This window comes from Lissotriton helveticus, chromosome 2_1 (genome assembly GCF_964261635.1).
Source record: "Lissotriton helveticus chromosome 2_1, aLisHel1.1, whole genome shotgun sequence".
In the NCBI taxonomy this organism is placed as follows: domain Eukaryota; kingdom Metazoa; phylum Chordata; class Amphibia; order Caudata; family Salamandridae; genus Lissotriton; species Lissotriton helveticus.
In genome coordinates, this window is record NC_136059.1 from 266,636,630 (window position 1) to 266,657,089 (window position 20,460).

General features: G+C 45.2%; 1 protein-coding gene across 1 annotated transcript in view; it reads left to right on the forward strand.

The window, feature by feature from the left end:
* Positions 1–20,460, forward strand: part of SMAD4 (SMAD family member 4) — a 308,776-nt gene that overhangs the window by 234,515 nt on the left and 53,801 nt on the right. Inside the window, exon 10 of the mRNA XM_078674808.1 lies at positions 15,430–15,598. Within this exon, the coding sequence (XP_078530934.1) occupies positions 15,430–15,598 (169 nt within the window). The remainder of the gene's footprint in view (positions 1–15,429; positions 15,599–20,460) is intronic.

A 20,460-nucleotide genomic window follows, 5' to 3' on the forward strand; every position in this document is an offset into this window, starting at 1 on the left:
TTGGAGCTAACATCCACTCCACCCAACATTCCACCAAAACACCGTCCTATGTCCACAGAGCATTTGCACTTATTGCAGCAGGAGGTTCTTGTCATGCTGCAAAAAGGCGCAATAGAGCTCGTGCCAGTGGAGGAAGAAGGCACAGGGGTGTACTCCCTGTACTTCTTAATCCCAAAGAAGGAAGGGTCCCTCAGACCTATTCTAGACCTCAGGCCCCTAAACCAGTACATGCTCTCCTAACACTTCCACATGCTAACACTGCAGCAAGTTCTTCCGTTGCTCAATCAGGGAGACTTCCTCGCAACCTTGGATCTCAAAGATGCTTACTTTCACATTCCGCTCAACCCATCACACAGGAAATACCTCCGATTCACCATTCAGAATCGGCATTATCAATTCAAGGTCCTTCCTTTCGGAGTGACCACAGCCCCCAGAGTGTTCACGAAATGTCTGGCGACGGTGGCGGCGCACCTCAGGAGACAGAACGTCCATGTCTACCCTTATCTGGACGACTGGCTGGTTCAGGCAAAGTCGGCCCAGCAGTGCGCCACCGACATGTCCCACACCATACATCTCCTTCACGGTCTGGGCTTCTCCCTGAACTATCCGAAGTCGCACCTTCAGCCAGCTCATGTGCGGCAGTATTTGGGCGCGACGATAGATACTCTGGCGGCCACGGCTCAGCCAAATTCAGTGAGGATCGACAACATCCAGTTGCTAATCCAAAAGTTCAGACCGCAACACTCACTTCCAGCAAGAGTGTTCATGCAGTTGATAGGCATGATGGCCTCCTGCATCTTCATAGTCCCGCACGCGAGGTTACATATGCGTCCGCTCCAAGAATGCTTGGCACATCAGTGGACTCAGGCTCAAGGACAGTTGAACGACCTAGTGTTGGTGACCGGTCGGGCATACAGCTCTCTGCATTGGTGGAATCCACACAACCTTTGCAAGGGCCGACCGTTCCAGGAGCCTGTGCCACAGAGTATCCTGACGACGGACGCATCTCTCCAGGGATGGGGAGCTCATGTACTCCACTACACGGTGCAGGGACTATGGACGACGCAGCAAAAGAAGATGCACATCAACTACCTAGAACTGATGGCAATCTTCATGGCATTGAAGTCCTTCAAAGTACATCTGTGCAACAAGGTCGTGTTGATCCGGACGGACAACATGACGGCCATGTACTACATCTAAAAGCAGGGAGGTACACATTCTCCACAGTTGTCTCATCTGGCTCAGAGCCTGTGGAAGTGGGCCATTCAGAGGAACATCTTCCTCATGGCGGAACACCTCCCGGGCAAGGACAATCAGATGGCGGATCTGCTCAGCAGGTACAGCCACCAAATGCACGAGTGGGAGATACATCCATCAGTACTCCGCCCGTACTTCCAGCAGTGGGGTCATCCAGAGATAGACCTGTTCGCCACAAGGGAAAACGCCAAATTCCAAAGCTTTGCCGCCAGGTTACCGCACCCACAGTCGCAGGACAATGCGATATGGATGAACTGGTCAGGCAGATTTGCGTACGCTTTTTCCCCAGCACCTCTCATACTGCTGGTGGCACGAAAGCTAAAGCAACACTCGATGACACTCATCCTGGTTGCTCCAACGTGGGCACGCCAACCATGGTATACCACGTTTCTAGAACTCTCCGTGGTACCGCATCAAAGGCTGCACCTCACACCCAGGCTCTTGACGCAGAACCATGGCGACATTCAGCATCCAGATCCGCAACAGCTCAATCTGGCGATTTGGCTCCTGAGGTCTTAGAGTTTGGCTACCTTGATTTGCCTCCTGAATGCATGGATATCATCCGGGAGGCAAGAAAGCCCACCACTAGGGCCTGCTATGCAGCCAAATGGAAGCGGTTTGTCATTTACTGTACAGAACATCACATCAACCCGCTAGATGCATTCATTCCCAACATCATCTGTTATTTGTTACATCTTTACAAGTGCAATCTAGCATATGCTTCCATTCGGATACACTTATCCGCCATAGCGGCTTATCTCCAAAACAGGCAGCATCTCTCTGTTTTTAGGGTTCCTGCCATTAAAGCCTTCCTAGAAGGGCTAAAGCGGGTCATCCCTCCCAGGACCCCGCCAGCTCCTGTATGGAACCTCAATGTGGTCCTCACCAGGCTGATGGGTCCACCTTTTGAGCCTCTACATTCATGTGAGATTCAGTTCTTAACGTGGAAAGTGGCTTTTCTCATTGCCATTACGTCTCTACGGCGTGTCAGTGAGCTACAGGCGCTCACAGTACAAGAGCCATTCATTCAAATTCACTCCAACAGGGTGGTGCTGCGCACTAACCCTAAATTTCTTCCTAAAGTGGTTTCGCAGTTCCATGTCAATCAGACCATTGAACTGCCCGCGTTCTTTCAAAACAATGAGACAGTAGCCGAAAGAAGGCTCCACACTCTTGATGTCAAACGAGCGTTGATGTACTACTTCGATAGGACAAAAGACTTTAGAAAGACACAACAGCTCTTTGTTGCTTTTTCAGCCCAGCACAAAGGCAACCCCATTTCCAAAGCAGGGATAGCCAGGTGGATCGTTAAGTGTATCCAGATTTGCTATCACAAGGCTAAGCGCACCTTAACGGTCCCCCCCAGAGCCCACTCCACCCGCAAGTTGGGGGCCTCCATGGCGTTCCTGGGTAATATTCCTTTGGAAGATATTTGTAGAGCAGCCACATGGTCTACACCACACACATTTACTAAACATTACTGTGTAGATGTGCACTCCAAACAGCAGCCAGCTGTAGGACAGGCTGTTCTTAAAACACTTTTTCAGACTTCTGCAGCTGGCACAAGCGGCCGTCGTTAATGGAGGGACTGCTATGTATTCTATGCTATAGATATGAATTCAGCAGCCCACATGCCTCGAACTGAATATGCTACTTACCAGTATGCATCTGTTCTTGGCATGTAGGGCTGCTGATATTCATATCGCCCGCCCTCCTCCCCGGCGCCTGTAGCGGCTGCAGACCTTTTACACTTACTATTCGCATGGCCATCGCTTACACTGTTACACTCCATCTTCGCAACAATGGCTAAAAACAATCTGAGGATGGAGTCGATGCCCATGCGCACTGTAGTCCAGGGGAGGAGCCACCTATCTCGTGATACTTCGAAGACTCTTCCAGGACAACAATGTGCAATCATCCGGTCCCAACACTAGGCGGTGATCTATGCTATAGATATGAATGTCAGCAGCCCTACATGCCAAGAACAGATGCATACTGGTAAGTAGCATATTTATTCTCCGGCAAACCCATGACTGAAGGATACACGGCTCAGCGTGCAGCCTGCTGGTGGGCTGTGTTGGCATCCTGCCTGGAGCTGCCTCTGACACAGCTTCGGCAATGGGCACAAGACGCAGAATGTGGGGTCAGGTAAGGGCAAGCAGGTCTACCAGCTTACCCTTAAAGCACATCACAGCGTTACCTCGGAAGACTCTCTCTGTGATCCTGTGCAGCAGAGCAGACAAGTGCAATTTACGTCAGAAAAGAACATTCAACCAGCGCAGGACACCAAACTGACATTATGTATATTATATATTGCTTAGGGGAACTGCACTAATAAACGCACTTTTGCATTTATTCACTACAGTACAGCGAGACCGATAAGAAAAAAACACGTTTAATGTCTCATGAACTGTAAGCTACAATGACTTTATTTAGGGGAACAACTCTGCTAATAGGCACGAGGCTTTTTCAATGTAGGTTCAATTTACAGTGAAAAATTAAGCCCATGCATTCTGCTTTTTGTTCAATTTATTTTTTAAATGAATGATATGAAAAAAAGTTGTTGCATAAATTATACATGAGAACACCAGTGTAATGTGCTATTTATTACCATTATTGGAGAAGGGGGAGGGGCAATATGACCCATCAGGAGACTTCGTCTCTCCTAAGTCGTTGGCTCTCCCCACACACCCAACAGTGGTAATTAATAGTATATTCCACACTGCGCATCAGCATTTATACCATATTTTACACAGTCGTCCATAGCAACAACGTAGTTATGCTCAAATGTACTTTCCACTGAAAGGCATTATTTTTTCTCTTGCTAATAACTTGGCCTTATTTTGATGACTCAGCACGAAAGTTGCCACTCATTTGATTCATGTAGTTTTGTTTTAGTATGTCATGTTTAGTGCTGCTCCGTCGAGGGGTGGACAATCTTGATTCACTGCTGTAAGGAGCAGAGGTGCGTTACATAAGCTCACACTTCCGACTAATGATGGAGGGCTCAGAGCCCCAGATTTTTTGCTAAATAATTTTTTTTATTGAAGTAATCAAACATAACATTGCAATGACATCAGAAATCATGGTACAGTATATTGAGACCTACTCCAACAATGGCCGAACTGTATTAGTGTCTAGACAGTCAACATATCTCCAACTCACTTACCTTTCAGAAGTTTACCGCCCCTTCAAACACAGTTTCTTCCGACATCCCCACTAGATCAACTCGAGGAACCGGCATGCATAACAAACCTCTATATTCATTCCACTTTCCCCAAATTGTGGTCCATTTGTTCGGGTAGCCGCTACTCTTGTAGACCACCCTCTCTGCATGCACACACCAATCCATATTGTCCTTCCACTCCCCCAGGGAAGGGGCGGATACGGCCCCCCCATCTTGGGTATGTGGTGCTTGGCCACTATAAAGCCCAATGGTCTGCCAGAGGCAATCATTGCTATTCTTAACCGTAGCTTCCCATATATTCAAAAGGCACCACTTTACCCATCTTGGCATGTCTCCACCACACATGTTCACAACACAGGACGTCACCACCTCCCAGTATTTTTGCAGCACTGGGCAATCCCACAGCATATGTAAGAATGAGCCCTCGTGTCCACACTCACTGGGGCACATCGCCGAATCAGTCCTGCCCATCTTAACCAGTGTCAGAGAGCCCCAGACTTTGAGCTATATTAATTAGTGGCCCAGCTTTATTGGATGGCTAGGTGGTTTGATGTTGGGGGCTAATAATCCTAATGATTGCGAGGAGCTTAAATAACAGAGAACGAGGCCAGGTATTGCCATGCCTTGTATGGGCTCTGTATTTATATATCTCGTGATATGCTTGTATCTGAAGCTTGTTTTGACTTAATAAACAGAATTTAAAAAAACAAGCATTGGCATAGCCAATAGGTCTCGCCTTTGGGACCTTATACGTGTTTAGTTATCCAGCACAATATCCTTGGTGCAACAACATCAAGTGTTGCATGGCTATGCCAATGCTTGTTTTACGTTTTTCTTCACCACTTTTGAATAATTTCTTTACTCTTTTTCTGGAATAAATATTTCTTTTAATAATCCTTCATCTTGTTGTCTGATCTTATGACTAAGATATGTAGAAGCAGTTTTCCACAGAATCGTATCCCTTTGTCATACTCCCGTCACATGTTTAATTTCTCTTCTATTTGACTACCTTGGTCAGAGATCTCCACAGTATTCATGTATCTCCTTCATGACATCAACATGTTATTTTGCTTGTAACTGTTTGGTGTCAAGGATCTATTGTAGACGGTTCCAATGCTTACAGTGGGATTTGTGTCAGTCCATTCCTTACCATTAGATGACTGATGGCTTTCCTTCCTCTTCTTGTATTTGTCCCTCCCCTGGAGCATAGGTTCTTTACTTTCAGTTTGACGGAATGTCTTGTACCGTTTTGCTGTTCAGATTCCGGGAACTACTATATACTTCTTTCATGACTTAATAGGATTGCACGCGTTTTCTTTTTCTCTCCCTTGTGTTTTGCTCCCCTCACCCTCACTCTATTCTCCCTTCGCAGCGTCTTCTACCTTCACTGCCTTCACCATTGTCCACCTTCCCTCGCAACACAGTCTTAAAAAAAAAAAAAGTGAAACCTTTTTTCAGAGTAAAATAACATTTTGCTCTTGTATTGGTTATTTTACAAAGTGCAGTTTTGCGAATGTTTCAATTTTTGTTTCCACTTACTGCTCCAAGATTGGCATCCACTACCTTGGAAAAGTAATTTCAAAAAATGAGTGTCGCACATTTAGTGATGAATGTGCAGGGCTTTGGCATAATGCTGTGCCACTATTGCATCATGCCGTGCATGTGCACATGCTTGACGACGTGCATACACACCATTGTGGGTTCTTTTTTCCTTGTTTTTCACCGATACTGCACAGCATTGGCAAAAAGCTTTGGCAGATATGCATTTACCACTGGCAATAATACCACTAACACTAGGGCTCAGAATAGGTCTTAGAAAATTATTTCAGTGCTCAACCCTTGGTATCTTGGCTGCGAGCAGGCAGGCTTCAAAGACAGGTATGTAAAGCATTCAAAAACACCAATTCAGTAAAAAATTAAGACACAACACACAATAAAAACCCAACACCAATTTATAAAAATAGGAAATATTTTTATCTTTTAAATGACACCAAAACAAAAAGAATCCACTGTAGGGAACCAGAGAGATGAATTTGTAAAGATTAGTCACTTTCTAGTGCTTAGAAACCAACAGTGCCACTTATGGTCATTTTGTTGCCTCTGACAGGGACACATTCACATTTAGCAATTGTTCTGGAGAATCTCTCACCAGTCTCGTGCAGCCCCCTCCAGCAGGCTGGATCCTGTTAGAACTCCTTCCTGAAGTTCTTCTTGCCGGTACCAGGTGTCCCACACATAATCCAAGGGTCTCAAATCCCCAGTAGGGTCCTTGAAAGTGTGAGACTTCAATTCCCACAGTTCACTTGGACAAACCCCTTTACAATCCACTGGGGATTCCTTGTGGTGATAGTCCAGGTGCGCTCTGTTAACCTGTAGCTTGTAGGTAGTTCACTCTTTAGTCCTTTTGAAGCATGTTAGATTCACAGCTCTGTAGCTTCAGATGGTGCAAAAGGCGCAGTCTTCAGAGTGCAGGCCTGGTGAATGCACATCAAACCCCTCAGCGTGGGCCCTTCTGATCCTCTTAGGTTTCAAAAGCAGATCTGAGAGGTACTGCCCGTCTCAGATACTTATTCAGTGTTCTCTGGGTTCAAGCAGGAGGGCACTCCTGTCCAGCGAGGTGCAGGGCAACACCCCAGAACATGACCACTTCCTCCATAGTGTGGCAAAATGCTATCCCAGAAACCACTATTCTTCCAAAATTCAATATGTCAGAATTTTCAACAGAGAGAGAAGAGCTGGCTAAACACACCCCTAGGATGCCTAATCTCCATAGTTTCTCCCCAGTGCATCTGCTCATTCCTTTCTTAAGCCTAGCACCTACCTTTGGTTCAAAGAGTAGAGCTGTAAATGAAACTGATGTCTTTAACTTGTTTTCCCCTTCCCTTGAAAAGCATTATGTTCGAGGCATATGAGCTGCAGATCCCACACTATGCATAGATCGCCATCTGGTGTTGGGCCTGGGTGTTTGCAGTTTGTTATCTTAGAACAAGTCTTTGGACAATAGTGCGCATGGACATAGACTCCATCTTCAGATTTGTTCTTTTTTCCGCCATCGGGCTCGGATGTGTTTAGCGCATTCCAGTTCGGTCGCATTACCGATCTAATTTTCGACACGTAATCCTTACCCTCTCTTCAGTATTATTTTTTATCGTGTTTGCCTTTCGACGCGCATCTCTACAAACTTCAACTCTTCGTTCCGGTCGTCGAAGCAGGCCTCCGGGCATATCTGCGCCATGAGGCCTTTTGGCTCATGGAAAGGACTCCCTTTAAAAAGTGTCCTCAATGTGGATCCAAGTTTCCACACGCTGATCTTCATGAGGTGTGTAACCTCGTGCCCTGAGCACGAGGCCAAAGGCTGTCCAGCGTGTGCCTCTTTCCGCTCCAAGAAAACCATAAGAGATCGTCCAGCTCGAAGAAGCATGGCTCGATCATTATCGATACCGGGCGATATCTCCCAAGAAGGCATCAATGTACCGGAGCAGGAGCAGATGGAAGAAGGCACCTTTAGCGCATCCGAAGCTGAAGAATCAGACGTCTAAGACATCACTTCGGGGCAACGGGTTTGTAAAGTTTGTCCTGTGGTGGTAGGGGGTGGTAAGAAGGAAACCGCCAAACGAATGGGCTGTTCAGTCCCTTTGGGATTTATTAAATCAAGAAAAGGAAACAAAGCAATAAGTCTCGTAATGTCAACAACTACTGAAGTCTGCCTGCTGCTCCTCCGTCGTCAGTAGTCCGCGTGCCGGGTCCCAGCGAAGGTCTTCAGGCTCCAGAGACGCTCAAAGGAAAAGAAAGAATACGCCGGGTTACTGGCGTGGTCGATACCAAGCGAGGTGAGGGGGGAGGGAGTAGTGAAGGGGATCACCAGGGTCCACAACCGTGCTCTTGCAACCCGTGAAGGTGGTGGCGCTTGCACGCAGTCTCTCCCTCTCGTGACTACCCCGCCGCGCTCTACCCGTTCCCTCCCTCCGTGACAAACACTCCCCGTATGCGCGCCCGTACCTTGCGGAGCCACACTTCTCCAGGTGAAGTGTGGCTGGGCGGAGCGTGGTTCCGTTGGCCTCCCGGCTTATCCTGCGGTGGTCTGCTGGCTGGTCCTGCTTCAGGCTCGGGCACTCCAGCTCCGGCGTCCTCCCGTGCAATGGCGAACCCCATAGGCGCTTCCTCCTCTGCTCCTGCGTTCGCGCTGTTCCACTCGAACTCTCGCGCTATCAGCGCCGTCGAAGTCACGGATTGGTCAGCCTGGGATGACGTTGTTGCTCTCGCTTCCAGGTAACCCCAAGCAGCCGCAGAGGGGGCGTGGCCGTCCTGCACTCGCCGAGGCGGAAAGGAAGAGGGACAGAGGTCAGCTTCGAACCGGTGGCAGGTAGGGACCCCCTGACAGGGTTGTAAGTACTGATGTCGACCCCACCCATCCATTCAAAGGCTTCGGTAACATTTTCACCTTCGGGCCTAGGTACACACCGGGATAAAACTCCCCACGCACCGCCTTCGGGCCCAGCAAAGAAGTCTACATACAAGCCTTCAGGCCATTCTGGATCAAGCCAGCCTACCATCGGTGCAAAACCCCATTCTCTGTACCGACAACAAAAGACAAACCAGAAGAGAAACCATTGTCTTCATCCGCACCAAAGCCTGGATCCACATCGGCGCATTCAGCACAGACACTGAACCTTCGGATCCGAAAATATCATCGGAAACAACCGGTTCTGAAAACCACTAGTAATCAACCTTCGATCCGAAAAAATCATTGGAACCGAAAAATGTAAATGTGAATGTGGGATACTTGTAAAGCGCACTGTTACTCTACCCGAGTGTCCTGGCGCTGTAGACCGCTGGGGAACCCGTCCTGGTTTTCCCTGTGAGATGGTCCCTTTTCTGGGTATCTCCAGGGTGAAACCAGGCATCCCTGGTGTCTGTGGGGGGCCGTTGTAGAGATGAGGCAAGCTTAATGCCCAGAGTTGCCGAGTGTGTTCCCTGGTTAGAGTAGGCACTGAGGCGAGAATTATCGAGTCCGTTGACCCTGGCCCAAGACCCTGCCGCGTCCGGAATTGAACCCTGGTCCCGGGCCGTTCTCTGCTTACAGGTCTGCTGCCTCTAACCATTGAGCCACACCACTGGTTCCAAAGACACCTGGCACACACACTTCGGATCCAAAAAAATCATCGGAGCCGACCAAGCAACCGGTTCCAAAGACCCCAAGCACACCTCCAGAACCCAAGAAAACTCCTGATTCCAAACCTAAGGAGCATAAGACAACCCCAAAAACTGTGCCACACAAGCACTCAGACACGATAAAATCCGCACCAAAAAATCAAACTCCAGAGGAGGAGCTTTTTCGGTCCGATCCTACCCAAAAAACTCTGGAAATAGACCCAGAAACAGGTCATCTTTGAATTAGTCTTTCCAACAAAAGGAAAATGGACAAACCTACACCACCTCCAATTATTTTAATGAAAAAATACATTGCTACTTTTCCTTTAAGGATTCCTTCTCCACCTCCTCCTCCACAATGCATCTCTCCTATCCCATCTCCAGTACCCTCGCAATCTCCTCCACCTCCAGATGATGACGGTACCACTGGTGACGGAGGGGATGATGAACCTCTAGGGAAACCTAGTCATCCTTACATCCCAAATGACCGATGGGAAAATTATGGTACACCATATGTTCCTAATGTACCACAAGAGGATGTCTACCCATCTAGACCATCCTCTCCAGAGGACACTATAGGATTCACTCAGCTTATACACAGGGCTGCAGAATACCACGGGGTAAATCTACATACAGACCCTATAGAAGAAGACTTCCTCATGGACACTTTTGCAACATCTCAAAGGTCCACCTCCATTCTCCCAATGTTAAAAGGAGTAATTAAACATGCTCCTGAAGTCTTTAAAGACCCCGTAAGGGCTAGAGTCATTAACCCCAGGATAGAAAAAAGTACAAGGCTCCCCAAACTGACCCTGCAAAGCATTAAAGGCCAGCTTCCCTTAGATTCCTTAATGGTCTCCAACGCCAGGAAAAGGGCTAACTCTCAAACCTCAGGCGATGCTCCACCACCTGACAAAGAGTCAAAACTCTTGGACGCATCTGATAAAAGAACAGCGTCACAAGCAGCCAACATATGGAGAATTTCCAACACACAGGCCTTACTGGCTTGGTACGATAGTGCGCACTATGATGAACTAGAGACCCTACTATAACACCTTCCAGATCATTATAAAACAAGGGCCAATGATTTCATACAGGAATGTAAACTAGCAACCAATACCTCCATTCGATGTGCTCTAGATGCAGCAGACACAGTCTCCAGAGCTATTAATACCAGTGTCCTTTTACGCAGACATGCCTGGCTAAGGATTTCAGGGTTCAAACCAGAGATTCAGACTACCATACTGAATCAACCCTTTGATCAAGAACACTTATTTGGATCTATGGTAGATTCATCTTTAGAAAAGATGAAAAAAGATACTGATACCGCTACATCAATGGGTGCTTTGCAATCGCAAGTTCCCAGAAGTTCCTTTTGTCGCTCCTCGTATAGGGGTGCCTCTAGAGACTTTAACACTGATAACTCCTCCACTTCCTATAAGAGTCACACACAGCCCTCCTCTATCAGAGGTTATTACAGTGGAGGCTACAGGGCAATAATAGCAAGGGTAGAGGCAAGCCTACCAATACTTGTACTGCCTCCACCTCCAAACAATGACTTACTGCCGCTCCCCCGGACCCTTATACTCCGATCGGGGGAAGATTGACACAGTTCCTACCTGTCTGGAACACTATCACCACGGACAGGTGGGTGAGACAAATCATCCAATCCGGTTATTGCCTGGAGCTCACTTCAACTCCCCCAAACATACCACCCAAACAGCGTCCAATGTCAACAGAGCATTTAATTCTTCTAAGAGGTGTTTTCCCTCCTGCACACACATGCAATGGAACCAGTTCCCCTGCACCATCAAAACACTGGGGTTTACTCCATGTATTTTCTAATTACAAAGAAGGACAGAACCCTGAGAACCATCTTGGACCTCAGACCATTAAACCTATACATACAATAAGACCATTTTCATACGGTCACTCTTCAACAGGTCCTACTCAAACAAAGCGATTTCCTTGCTACTTTAGATCTCAAGGACGCCTTCTTCCACAATCCCATTCACCCTGCCCACAGGAAATATCTTTGATTTGTAGTGGACGGTCAGCATTACCAATTCATGGTTCTCCCATTCGGAGTCACCACAGCACCCAGAGTATTCCCAAAATGTCTAGCAGTGGTAGCAGCCCACTTAAGAAGACAACAAATTCACGTCTTCCCATACTTGGGCGATTGGCTCATAAAAACCAAGTCATATACCCAGTGTTTTAATCACACACACACACCACAATCCAACTACTTCACGACTTAGGGTTTACAATAAATCTCCCAAAGTCTCACCTCCATCTGTTCCGCATCCAACAATATCTAGGTGCCACAATGGACACCTCAAAAGGCCTTACATATCCCAATCCAGCCAGGATAGCAAGTACGCAGGCCCTTATAACAAAATTCCAATCGCAGCACTCACTTCCTGCTCGAGTGTATATGCAACTAATAGGAATGATGGCCTCTTGCATATCAATAGTACCTCATGCAAGACTCCAGATGCGCCCCTTACAGGAATGCTTAGCACGTCAGTGGAACCGAGCTCAAGGTCAGCTAACAGATCTGGTGTTGGACGGCTGCAAACATCGCTCTCTGCAGTGGTGGTATACCCAGAACTTTCCAAAGGGCGAGCGTTCCTAGAGACGTTTCCATAAATCGTGTTAACAGCAGACGCATCGCTCACTGGCTAGGGAGCTCATCTACTACAACACACCATACAGGGCACGTGGACACCTCAGCAAAGCTACTCCACATCAATCATTTGGAGCTACTAGCAATCTTTCTGGCATTAAAAGCATTCCAGAAACACGTATCAGGCAAAGCTGTTTTAGTCCGGAAGGACAATATAAAAGCAATGTATTATCTACAAAAACAAGGGTGGGACGCACTCTCTACAGCTCTCTCAACTAGCACAGAGCATATGGAGATGGCCAATTCCTCAAAACATATTTCTTTTAGCCCAACATCTTCCAGGAATACAGAATCACATGGCAGATCTGTTAAGTCGCCAGACACAACAGATTCACGAGTGGGAGCTTCATCCACAAGTTCTTCAACCATTTTTCCAAATGTGGGGCATCCAGAGATAGAGCTCTTTCTCACACATTCAAACACAAAATGATAGATATCCACACCCATTGTCCAAAGGCAATGCAATATGGAGGAATTGGTCAGGCAGATTTGCCTACGCTTTTCCGCCTCTCCCACTCATTCATTAATGGTACGCAAGCTGCAACAAGCCACTAACACTGATCCTGGTTGCTCCAACATGGGCCAGACAGCCATGGTACACAATGTTGCTGGAACTATCAGTAGTCCTGCACCAAAAACGACATCTGTCCCCACAGCTCTTTACACAGAACCATTTAGAGTAAGACAACCAAATCCAACACAGCTCAACCTAGCGATCTGGCTCCTGAAATCCTAGAATTTGGTTACCTCGATCTCCCACTGACTGTATGAACGTCATTAAAGAAGCTAGGCGTCCCACCACTAGAGCCTGCTATGCAGCCAAGTGGAAAAGATTTGTGATCTACTGTACCAATAACACAATCAATCCTCTAGATGCGTCCATTCAACACATCATATGTTACCTGCTGCATCTTCAAAGATGTAATCTAGCATACACATCAATCAGATTACATCTCGCTGCCATAACAGCCTACCTGCAAAATAGACATCTGTCATTATTCAGGGTACCTGCCATTAAAGCATTTATGGAAGGCCTCAAAAGAATAATTCCTCCCAGGGTACCACCCACTCCAATGTGGAATCTAAACATCATCCTCACTAAGTTTGTGGGTCCTCCATTTGAACCTCTGCACAAATGTGAGCTACAATGTCTTACATGGAAAGTCACTTTCCTTAGAAGAGAGCTACAGGCACTAACTATTCAAGAACCATTTTTACAACTTCATCATAACAAAGTGGTTCTCAGAACAAATCCCAAATTCCTTCCAAAAGTTATTACTCCCTTCCATCTCAACCAATCTGTAGAGTTGCCAGTCTTCTTCTCGCAGCCACAAACTGTTGCAGAAAGAGCTCTTCATACACTAGATGTAAAAAGAGCACTTCTTTACTACATTGACAGAACAAAAGCTTTTTGCAAAACAAAACAGCTTTTTGTTTCCTTTTTACCAACAGATAAAGGCGATCCCATATCAAAGTCGGGAATTGCAAGGTGGATTGTCAAATGTATACAAATTTGCTTTCACAAAGCAAAACGTACACTTTCTATTCCCCCTAAAGCCCATTCCACTCGCAAAATAGGGGCTTCCATGGTATTTTTTAGAAAACATTCCCTTAGATGATATCTGCAAAGCAGCTACATGGTCTACACCGCACACATTCACAAAACTCTATTGAGTAGATGTGCAAGCAAAACAACAAGCTAGTGTGGGCCAGGCTGTACTCATAACACTATTTCAAACTACTGCAACAGATACTGGTGGTCGCTGCTACAGGGACAGTACTGCTATGGAATCTATGCATAGTATGTGATCTGCAGCTCATATGCCTCGAACGGAAAATGCTACTTACCAGTATGCATCTGTTCTTGGCATGTAGAGCTGCAGATTCACACACGCCCACCCACCTCCCTGGCTACCTTTATCAGTTCCAGTATTATCTTAATTAGATACAACAAACATAGACATCTCTTTCTGTTTTTATCAACTAATAACCTTTTTCAATGTTAATCTATTGGCTGGGGATCTGCAATGGAAAAATGAAACGGACAATTTCTCCAGTACCAAGGCCTATAAAACAAGTTTTATAAGGACTCTGCTTATACCTCCAGGACCCCCACCCCTGGAACACCTAGGAAAAGCTTTAGAGGTTCTGAATATATCAAAATATTGCAGATCCTCCATTCACAGTGATCCTAGCACAAAAGTCGATTTTGGGAAGCACTTTACTACAATGTGGGGAGTGAATGTTCAATTTCACTAACCCCAGGGCATATAAAAACCTTTTTTTTATAAGGTTTCTCCCTCTAGAAGTACCTGCCCTCCACCCCTGAGACCCTGGGAGTACCTACAATGCCAAAAAATTGTAGTTTATCAATTTTAAGTGCTCTAAACACCAAAATCGAGTTTGGGCAAAATTTGCATTTTAAAAGCAGTCCTGCAACACGGCTGATTTTAACCTCCCCTCAGGCTTCAGCAGTGCATACATGCCAGTGCAGAAAACGCTGCTGGCCTCGAAACTGTCCTGCCCTATTTTATACTAGGGACTTAAAGTACTTTCAATCCCCTGCCCTATATGTACTAGGGCCTTATAGGGGAGGTCAAGCCAATCACAGGGGTACCCTAACCCATAGTTTACCCTAGTGTATGTAGGTGTTTTCACTGTATTCTACGGGTCTTCAGCATAGGACTGGGCCTGGGCCGGTTAGGCAGAGCCCTGGGTCAGTCAGTGTCAGTTACCACCAGTACCAGTCAGTAAAAAGTTGGAGATGCCCAGGGCACAGGATGCCTTTGCAACACTTTGACATTGCTTGTTTCACATGTGGCCTCCATAGAAAGGTATCTTGTCCATTAGAGTAGAGCTCCCTTATGCCGACCTTCCCCCACCCAACAGTTTCCTGCACCAGTTTCCCTTTTATGAATTGTGATATGATCTTGTTCATTTTGGATCTCATTCTACATACAGGCATCTAGGAAATGTAATCTTATTTGTTATGGAGAACAGTCTTAATTTAATCTGTTCACATTTGAAAAAGGTACTTATTGTTTTAGTCCTTAACTGAGTGACGATTTGGCTCATAGATAAGTGTGGAATAATGCCTTTCGGGACCATATCTCAAAGAATATTTTGTTGTGCATTTTTCTTTCAGATTGCATATAGGCAAAGGGGTGCAACTGGAATGCAAAGGTGAAGGCGATGTTTGGGTTCGATGCCTCAGTGACCATGCTGTCTTTGTTCAGAGCTACTACTTGGACAGGGAGGCAGGCCGAGCACCAGGCGATGCAGTTCACAAAATCTATCCAAGTGCATATATCAAGGTTAGTACAAGAGAAATCTGCAGCCTTTGTTAGATATATACACAAAAGAGTTCATAATAAAATACATACTTTTTCTTTTACCTATTTTTTTTATTACTGTACGTTTGTTTTTTTCTATTTTATTTTTAGTACTTTCCTAATGCCGCGATTTGCCTCTTTTGCATTAGTCCAGTTTAAGTTTCTTTCATTGTGACTTTCACTTTTACTTGATTCATTCATATTATTTATAATTCTGCTATTTTTAGGTTTCGACTTTTGGCGAGGGGCGAAGCCCCTCCCAGTCGAAATCTTTTGTTTTTAGTAGTGAGGTTAGGACAGCCTCTGTTTCCAATTGGCTAGCTCCATAAATGGAGACTAGCCATTGGGAGACAGAGGCTGTCAATCGCGCTTTCTCACGAAAACGCGATTCGGGGGCGTTTCTGGTGCTTTTTTTAAGCCCCGCCCCTTTGTCCCGGGCCGCGCTGCGATTGGCTGCCGGCCGGGACACCCCCGTGACGTCAGCCAATCACAGCGCGGCCCGGGACCTGACTTGTTGCCTTCACTTATTGAAGCCGGTTAAGTCGCGGGTAAAAGCAGAGGAACTCTGGTTTTAAGTCTGGCGGGAGGTAAGGAACGCGCTCTAAGTAGACCTGGCTTGTTTGAGGAGAGCTGCCATTAAATGCTGTTGTCTCTTACTGAGGCTGGTGTGGTGCATGTTTCTTCTTATTGGATCGAGCGGTACTCATTGCTATTACATTGACAGAACAGTTGGTTCTTGTTGGGATATGCGACGCTCTGGAATCGTTTATCTGGCTGTTTTATCGTAGCAGTGTGTTTTGTTCTTTCGCGTGCGTGACGGTGAGACTTGTTACAACACGGAGGTGGGTGTGGGCAGGATTGTCACTGGTTCTTTGAGGCTTGTTCCAAAAACGTGGCGAGGTCCTGTTCCTGCACGCCTCCCATCCTTCCTTCTCGCCCCTCCCTAACCCCGCCCCCTATGTCAACGCCTCTTCATTCACGCTGTCAGTGGTGTGGGGAAACTGAAGTGTAGGCTAGACAACGTCTTTGGAATTATCTCTTTACACGAAGGAGGTAAACGCTGCAGCTGCTCAAATTGTTTGTTTGCTGATATCAATACTGTACTTTTCTGTTCACTGCGTTCATATTTTTTTTTTTGTACCAGTTCGGACGGATATTCCCCTGCAGTTGTTAATCCTTTTAGCCATTGGTTTACCATGCCCGGCCCCAATTATGATACAATGGCTCTTTTGTAGCTGCAAGGGGGAGTCTTTCGTATTGAAGAGTCATGAGGCTATTAAGTAGAAAATACCGTGTTTATTCTAATAGTCCCTTGTTAATAGCCACAGTCTATTGGCTCTATCAAGGCTCCCCCCCCTCCACCTGTAATTAACTGCCAGGCTTCAGCCAGCACACATGCCCCAATGTTACATGCATCACATTCTCACACCATCCCCATTCAACGTTTTACATACACCATGTCTTCTGAGCCTTTGTCCACACAAAGGTAGCATGTCACTGCAGCCTTAAATGTCATCTTTGTTGTTCAACTTTACAGCCTTTCTATAGGGCACCATGCACTCCCCGCTACCACCCTACATTCAAAAACACTTAAGACCTTAACCTTTATGAGCAAGACTAGAACTCTATGGTAATTCCAACAGAAGGCTCTGTCAGCCTCCTAATTATGTACTGTTTAGAAAGATGAGTGCTCCAAACATCAGCGGCAAGCCAGAACCCTATTGTTTTGGAAACATAAGGCCCAACTCATTGGGAGCAGCCAGAGAACTTTTTTGTCCCCAAAACTGAGAAGTTGGCAGTTTTGCATAGGCAACAAAACCACCATGATTAATACAGAAGAACTGGTCTTAGACCAGATACACACTGTCGTTAAGGCTACTGAAAATTAACAGCAGCCCTATATACCACAACCATTAATACCAAGGTACACTGCCAGAGCTCTAAAATTCACCAGGTGGTTGTGTAAGTAGGTCATTCAGTTAAGCTGAGCCCTCCTTACTGCGACCTATAGCTTGTCATGTGTACAAATTCAAAGTCAATATGACCAGCCACATTCTCTGCACCCAGGGTAAGTTGAAACTCCTGATTGCCTTGGCACAGCTCCTCCGAGGTATCCTGCAACCCCACACCAGAATTGGGCCGCCTAGTAAAACTAGTCTTTACCTCCATAACCCAACTTGTGACATTCCTGAGTATTAGGACTTCATAGGATTTGACATGCCTTCATAACTGAAGTTGGCTGCATCAGAGTTAGGCAGATTACAGAGAAAGAGAAGGATGTGTGAAAGGCTGCGCTCTGCAGTATTTCAGGACGTTCCTGGTTTATATCTGTTCATGGGGCTGTTTCTTTATCGTTATTGGGATAACAAGATGTTCTTCTTACTGGTAGTCTCCCTTGTTTGTTCAAGAGATGATGTGAGCAAGGGAAGAGGCTTGAAGCAATTTGGGGGACCTTTTGACAAGACTGTCGTGGGGGACCTTTTGACAAGTCTGTCCGGGACTAATCAAAGTTGATACACAAAACTGCCTAAGTGATTGATATGATGAGGCATAGAGTTGTTGTTTTTGTGAACGTTTGTTTCCAAACTTGCAACATGCCCGGTAGAGGTAAGCAAGCATGCACACAATTAGGAATGTTTTTTAGGTTTCGCCTGGCGTTCTGTGGGGGTGTGTGTGTGTGTGGCATTTGCGAGAGATTAAGCTATTGACATTGTAAATGACAATGCCATTTATTTATCTGTTTTCAAAACCAACACATGAATAAAAATGTTGTCATTTACAATGCCAATAGCTCTAACTTTTGCAAAGGCGAAACCGTTGCATTGTAAATGCTTGTTAAGATAGGAGTGAGTATTGAAATAGCCCTGATGAGCATATCTCAAAAAGCACATTATCAAGTTTTGCACATAGCCAGCTTTGGTTTTTGCACTATGTGTGCCTTCACATTAAGTTTATGTTTACAGACGCCTTTTAGTGTTGTTTTAAAAAAAAAAAATTTTTTACTTGCGGAGGTGCACTAAATGACCAGTCAAAAAAGCCTGTGTATTTTGTCCTGTTAGAAGAGATTTCGCTTTCATTTTGCCATTTATAATTGAGCATTACTGCCGCAATTGTTGTAAATTGTGTGTTCTAGATAGCTGGCTTCCAAATACAAATGGCCAGAAACATTGGGCTTTTTGCGGTATGCAAGTTCATCGTGAATGTTTAGTGTATGCTAAAGTAATCTTTATAACCATGCATTTTTACAATGTATTGGCCATCCAGTATCTTTGCTGCCAATTAAGTGCTCTACCCAAGTCATATGAATGTAATTCAGACTACTTGTCACAGTGACAGTTTAAGAATCTCAATGATATTTTATGTCTGGCCTTTGAGAAAGCGTTAGCTGTCTAACCGGACAACTATTTTTCCAAAATATCAGTTGCAGAATATACATACACCAAGGAGCTTTTGACCAGGGGTCTTCATCCATTAGTCTGTTAAATTGTCATTCTCATTTTGCTTCCTCCCACCATAGCATAGGGCATGGGGCAATGGGTCAGTCGACTTTGCTCATTGCCTCTCTTCAATTTGCGTTACTGCAGAAAACTGTGCACACTGATCACATCTAACTAAAAGTAATTCGGGTTTCTTCAGTGACGAATCAGGTTCAAAGTGTAATTTGTTTTAGTTTTTTATTTTAACCTTAAATGGCAGTTGTTTATTTTCCCTGCACTTCGGATGGCCTGTTTAGTAGTGGTGGTTAGGATGCCTCCCCTCTTTAAAGTTGGTATTATAATGTGTTTAAGTGGCAGTGTAACTGTGTAGCTGCCCAGTTGGTGCTTTATTCCGATCTCCCCTCCATAAATATTAATAATAATAATAAAACTCATGGCATGGGTGAAAGGCTTGTTATTTCAAAAACATCAATAGTAATGCGACCACATAAGTGAATGTTTTCATTTTCGTTATTTTAATTGCAAGTATGTGGTGATTCTGTTTTGGTAATTGCGTATTTTGTTCTTTTTTTTTTGCATTTCATTTGCTTGCAATAAATTTAAAAACATCCATTGTACTAGCTTGCCAAGTACAAACCTACTGGCTTTGCCTATGCTTGTAAGATTGGAAAGAGACAATAGACCGTTTTATAGATAGCCCTGTTAAAGAGTTTTCTGCATTTTAATTTTTGTGCATAATTATCAATATGCAGAAAGTATTTTTACTCTTACTTATACATTTATAAACTGAAATTGTGTCTTTCTATTTGAAACAAATTTCGTGTCTCGTGTTAACTAGGTCTCAATTTAGGCCTTGTAGCCATCATTTTCAAAATGGATGTCTTCCCCCTGCACATTGTTCACTGTTTATCATTTCTGCTGCACTCAGTCGAGCATAGTCATGTATGTTCACGTTATCCTTGATGAAATCTTTCTAGCATGGTCACAATACTGTATATTTCTTTAAGGACCTACCGCTAGCTCACTGTACCCTATTTCTCCATTATAGTTTGCTGTTGTTCATGTATCTTGTTTGTTCTACCATCTCACATTAGCATAGTGTGATCAGAATCAATATTCATGTAATGGGATAGAGCTTAGCTGCTAAGGCAATATGATGTTAAATTTGCTCACACCCTGATGAATCTGCACTATTCTGTTCTTTGAGAAGATTTCCTTTATAGACCTCTGGCTTTGGGATGAGCCAGAAGACTTTCCGATTCTACTAGGGATGGTGTCTGTTTCTCTAATGGTTTTACTGCTCATTTGGAACTTCGGATTATTTAGATTTTTCACCTATTCTCTATGCCCTAATTGCTGAGAGCCTTCATGGCACTGACTTCATGCTGACTCTGTATCGTAATCCTT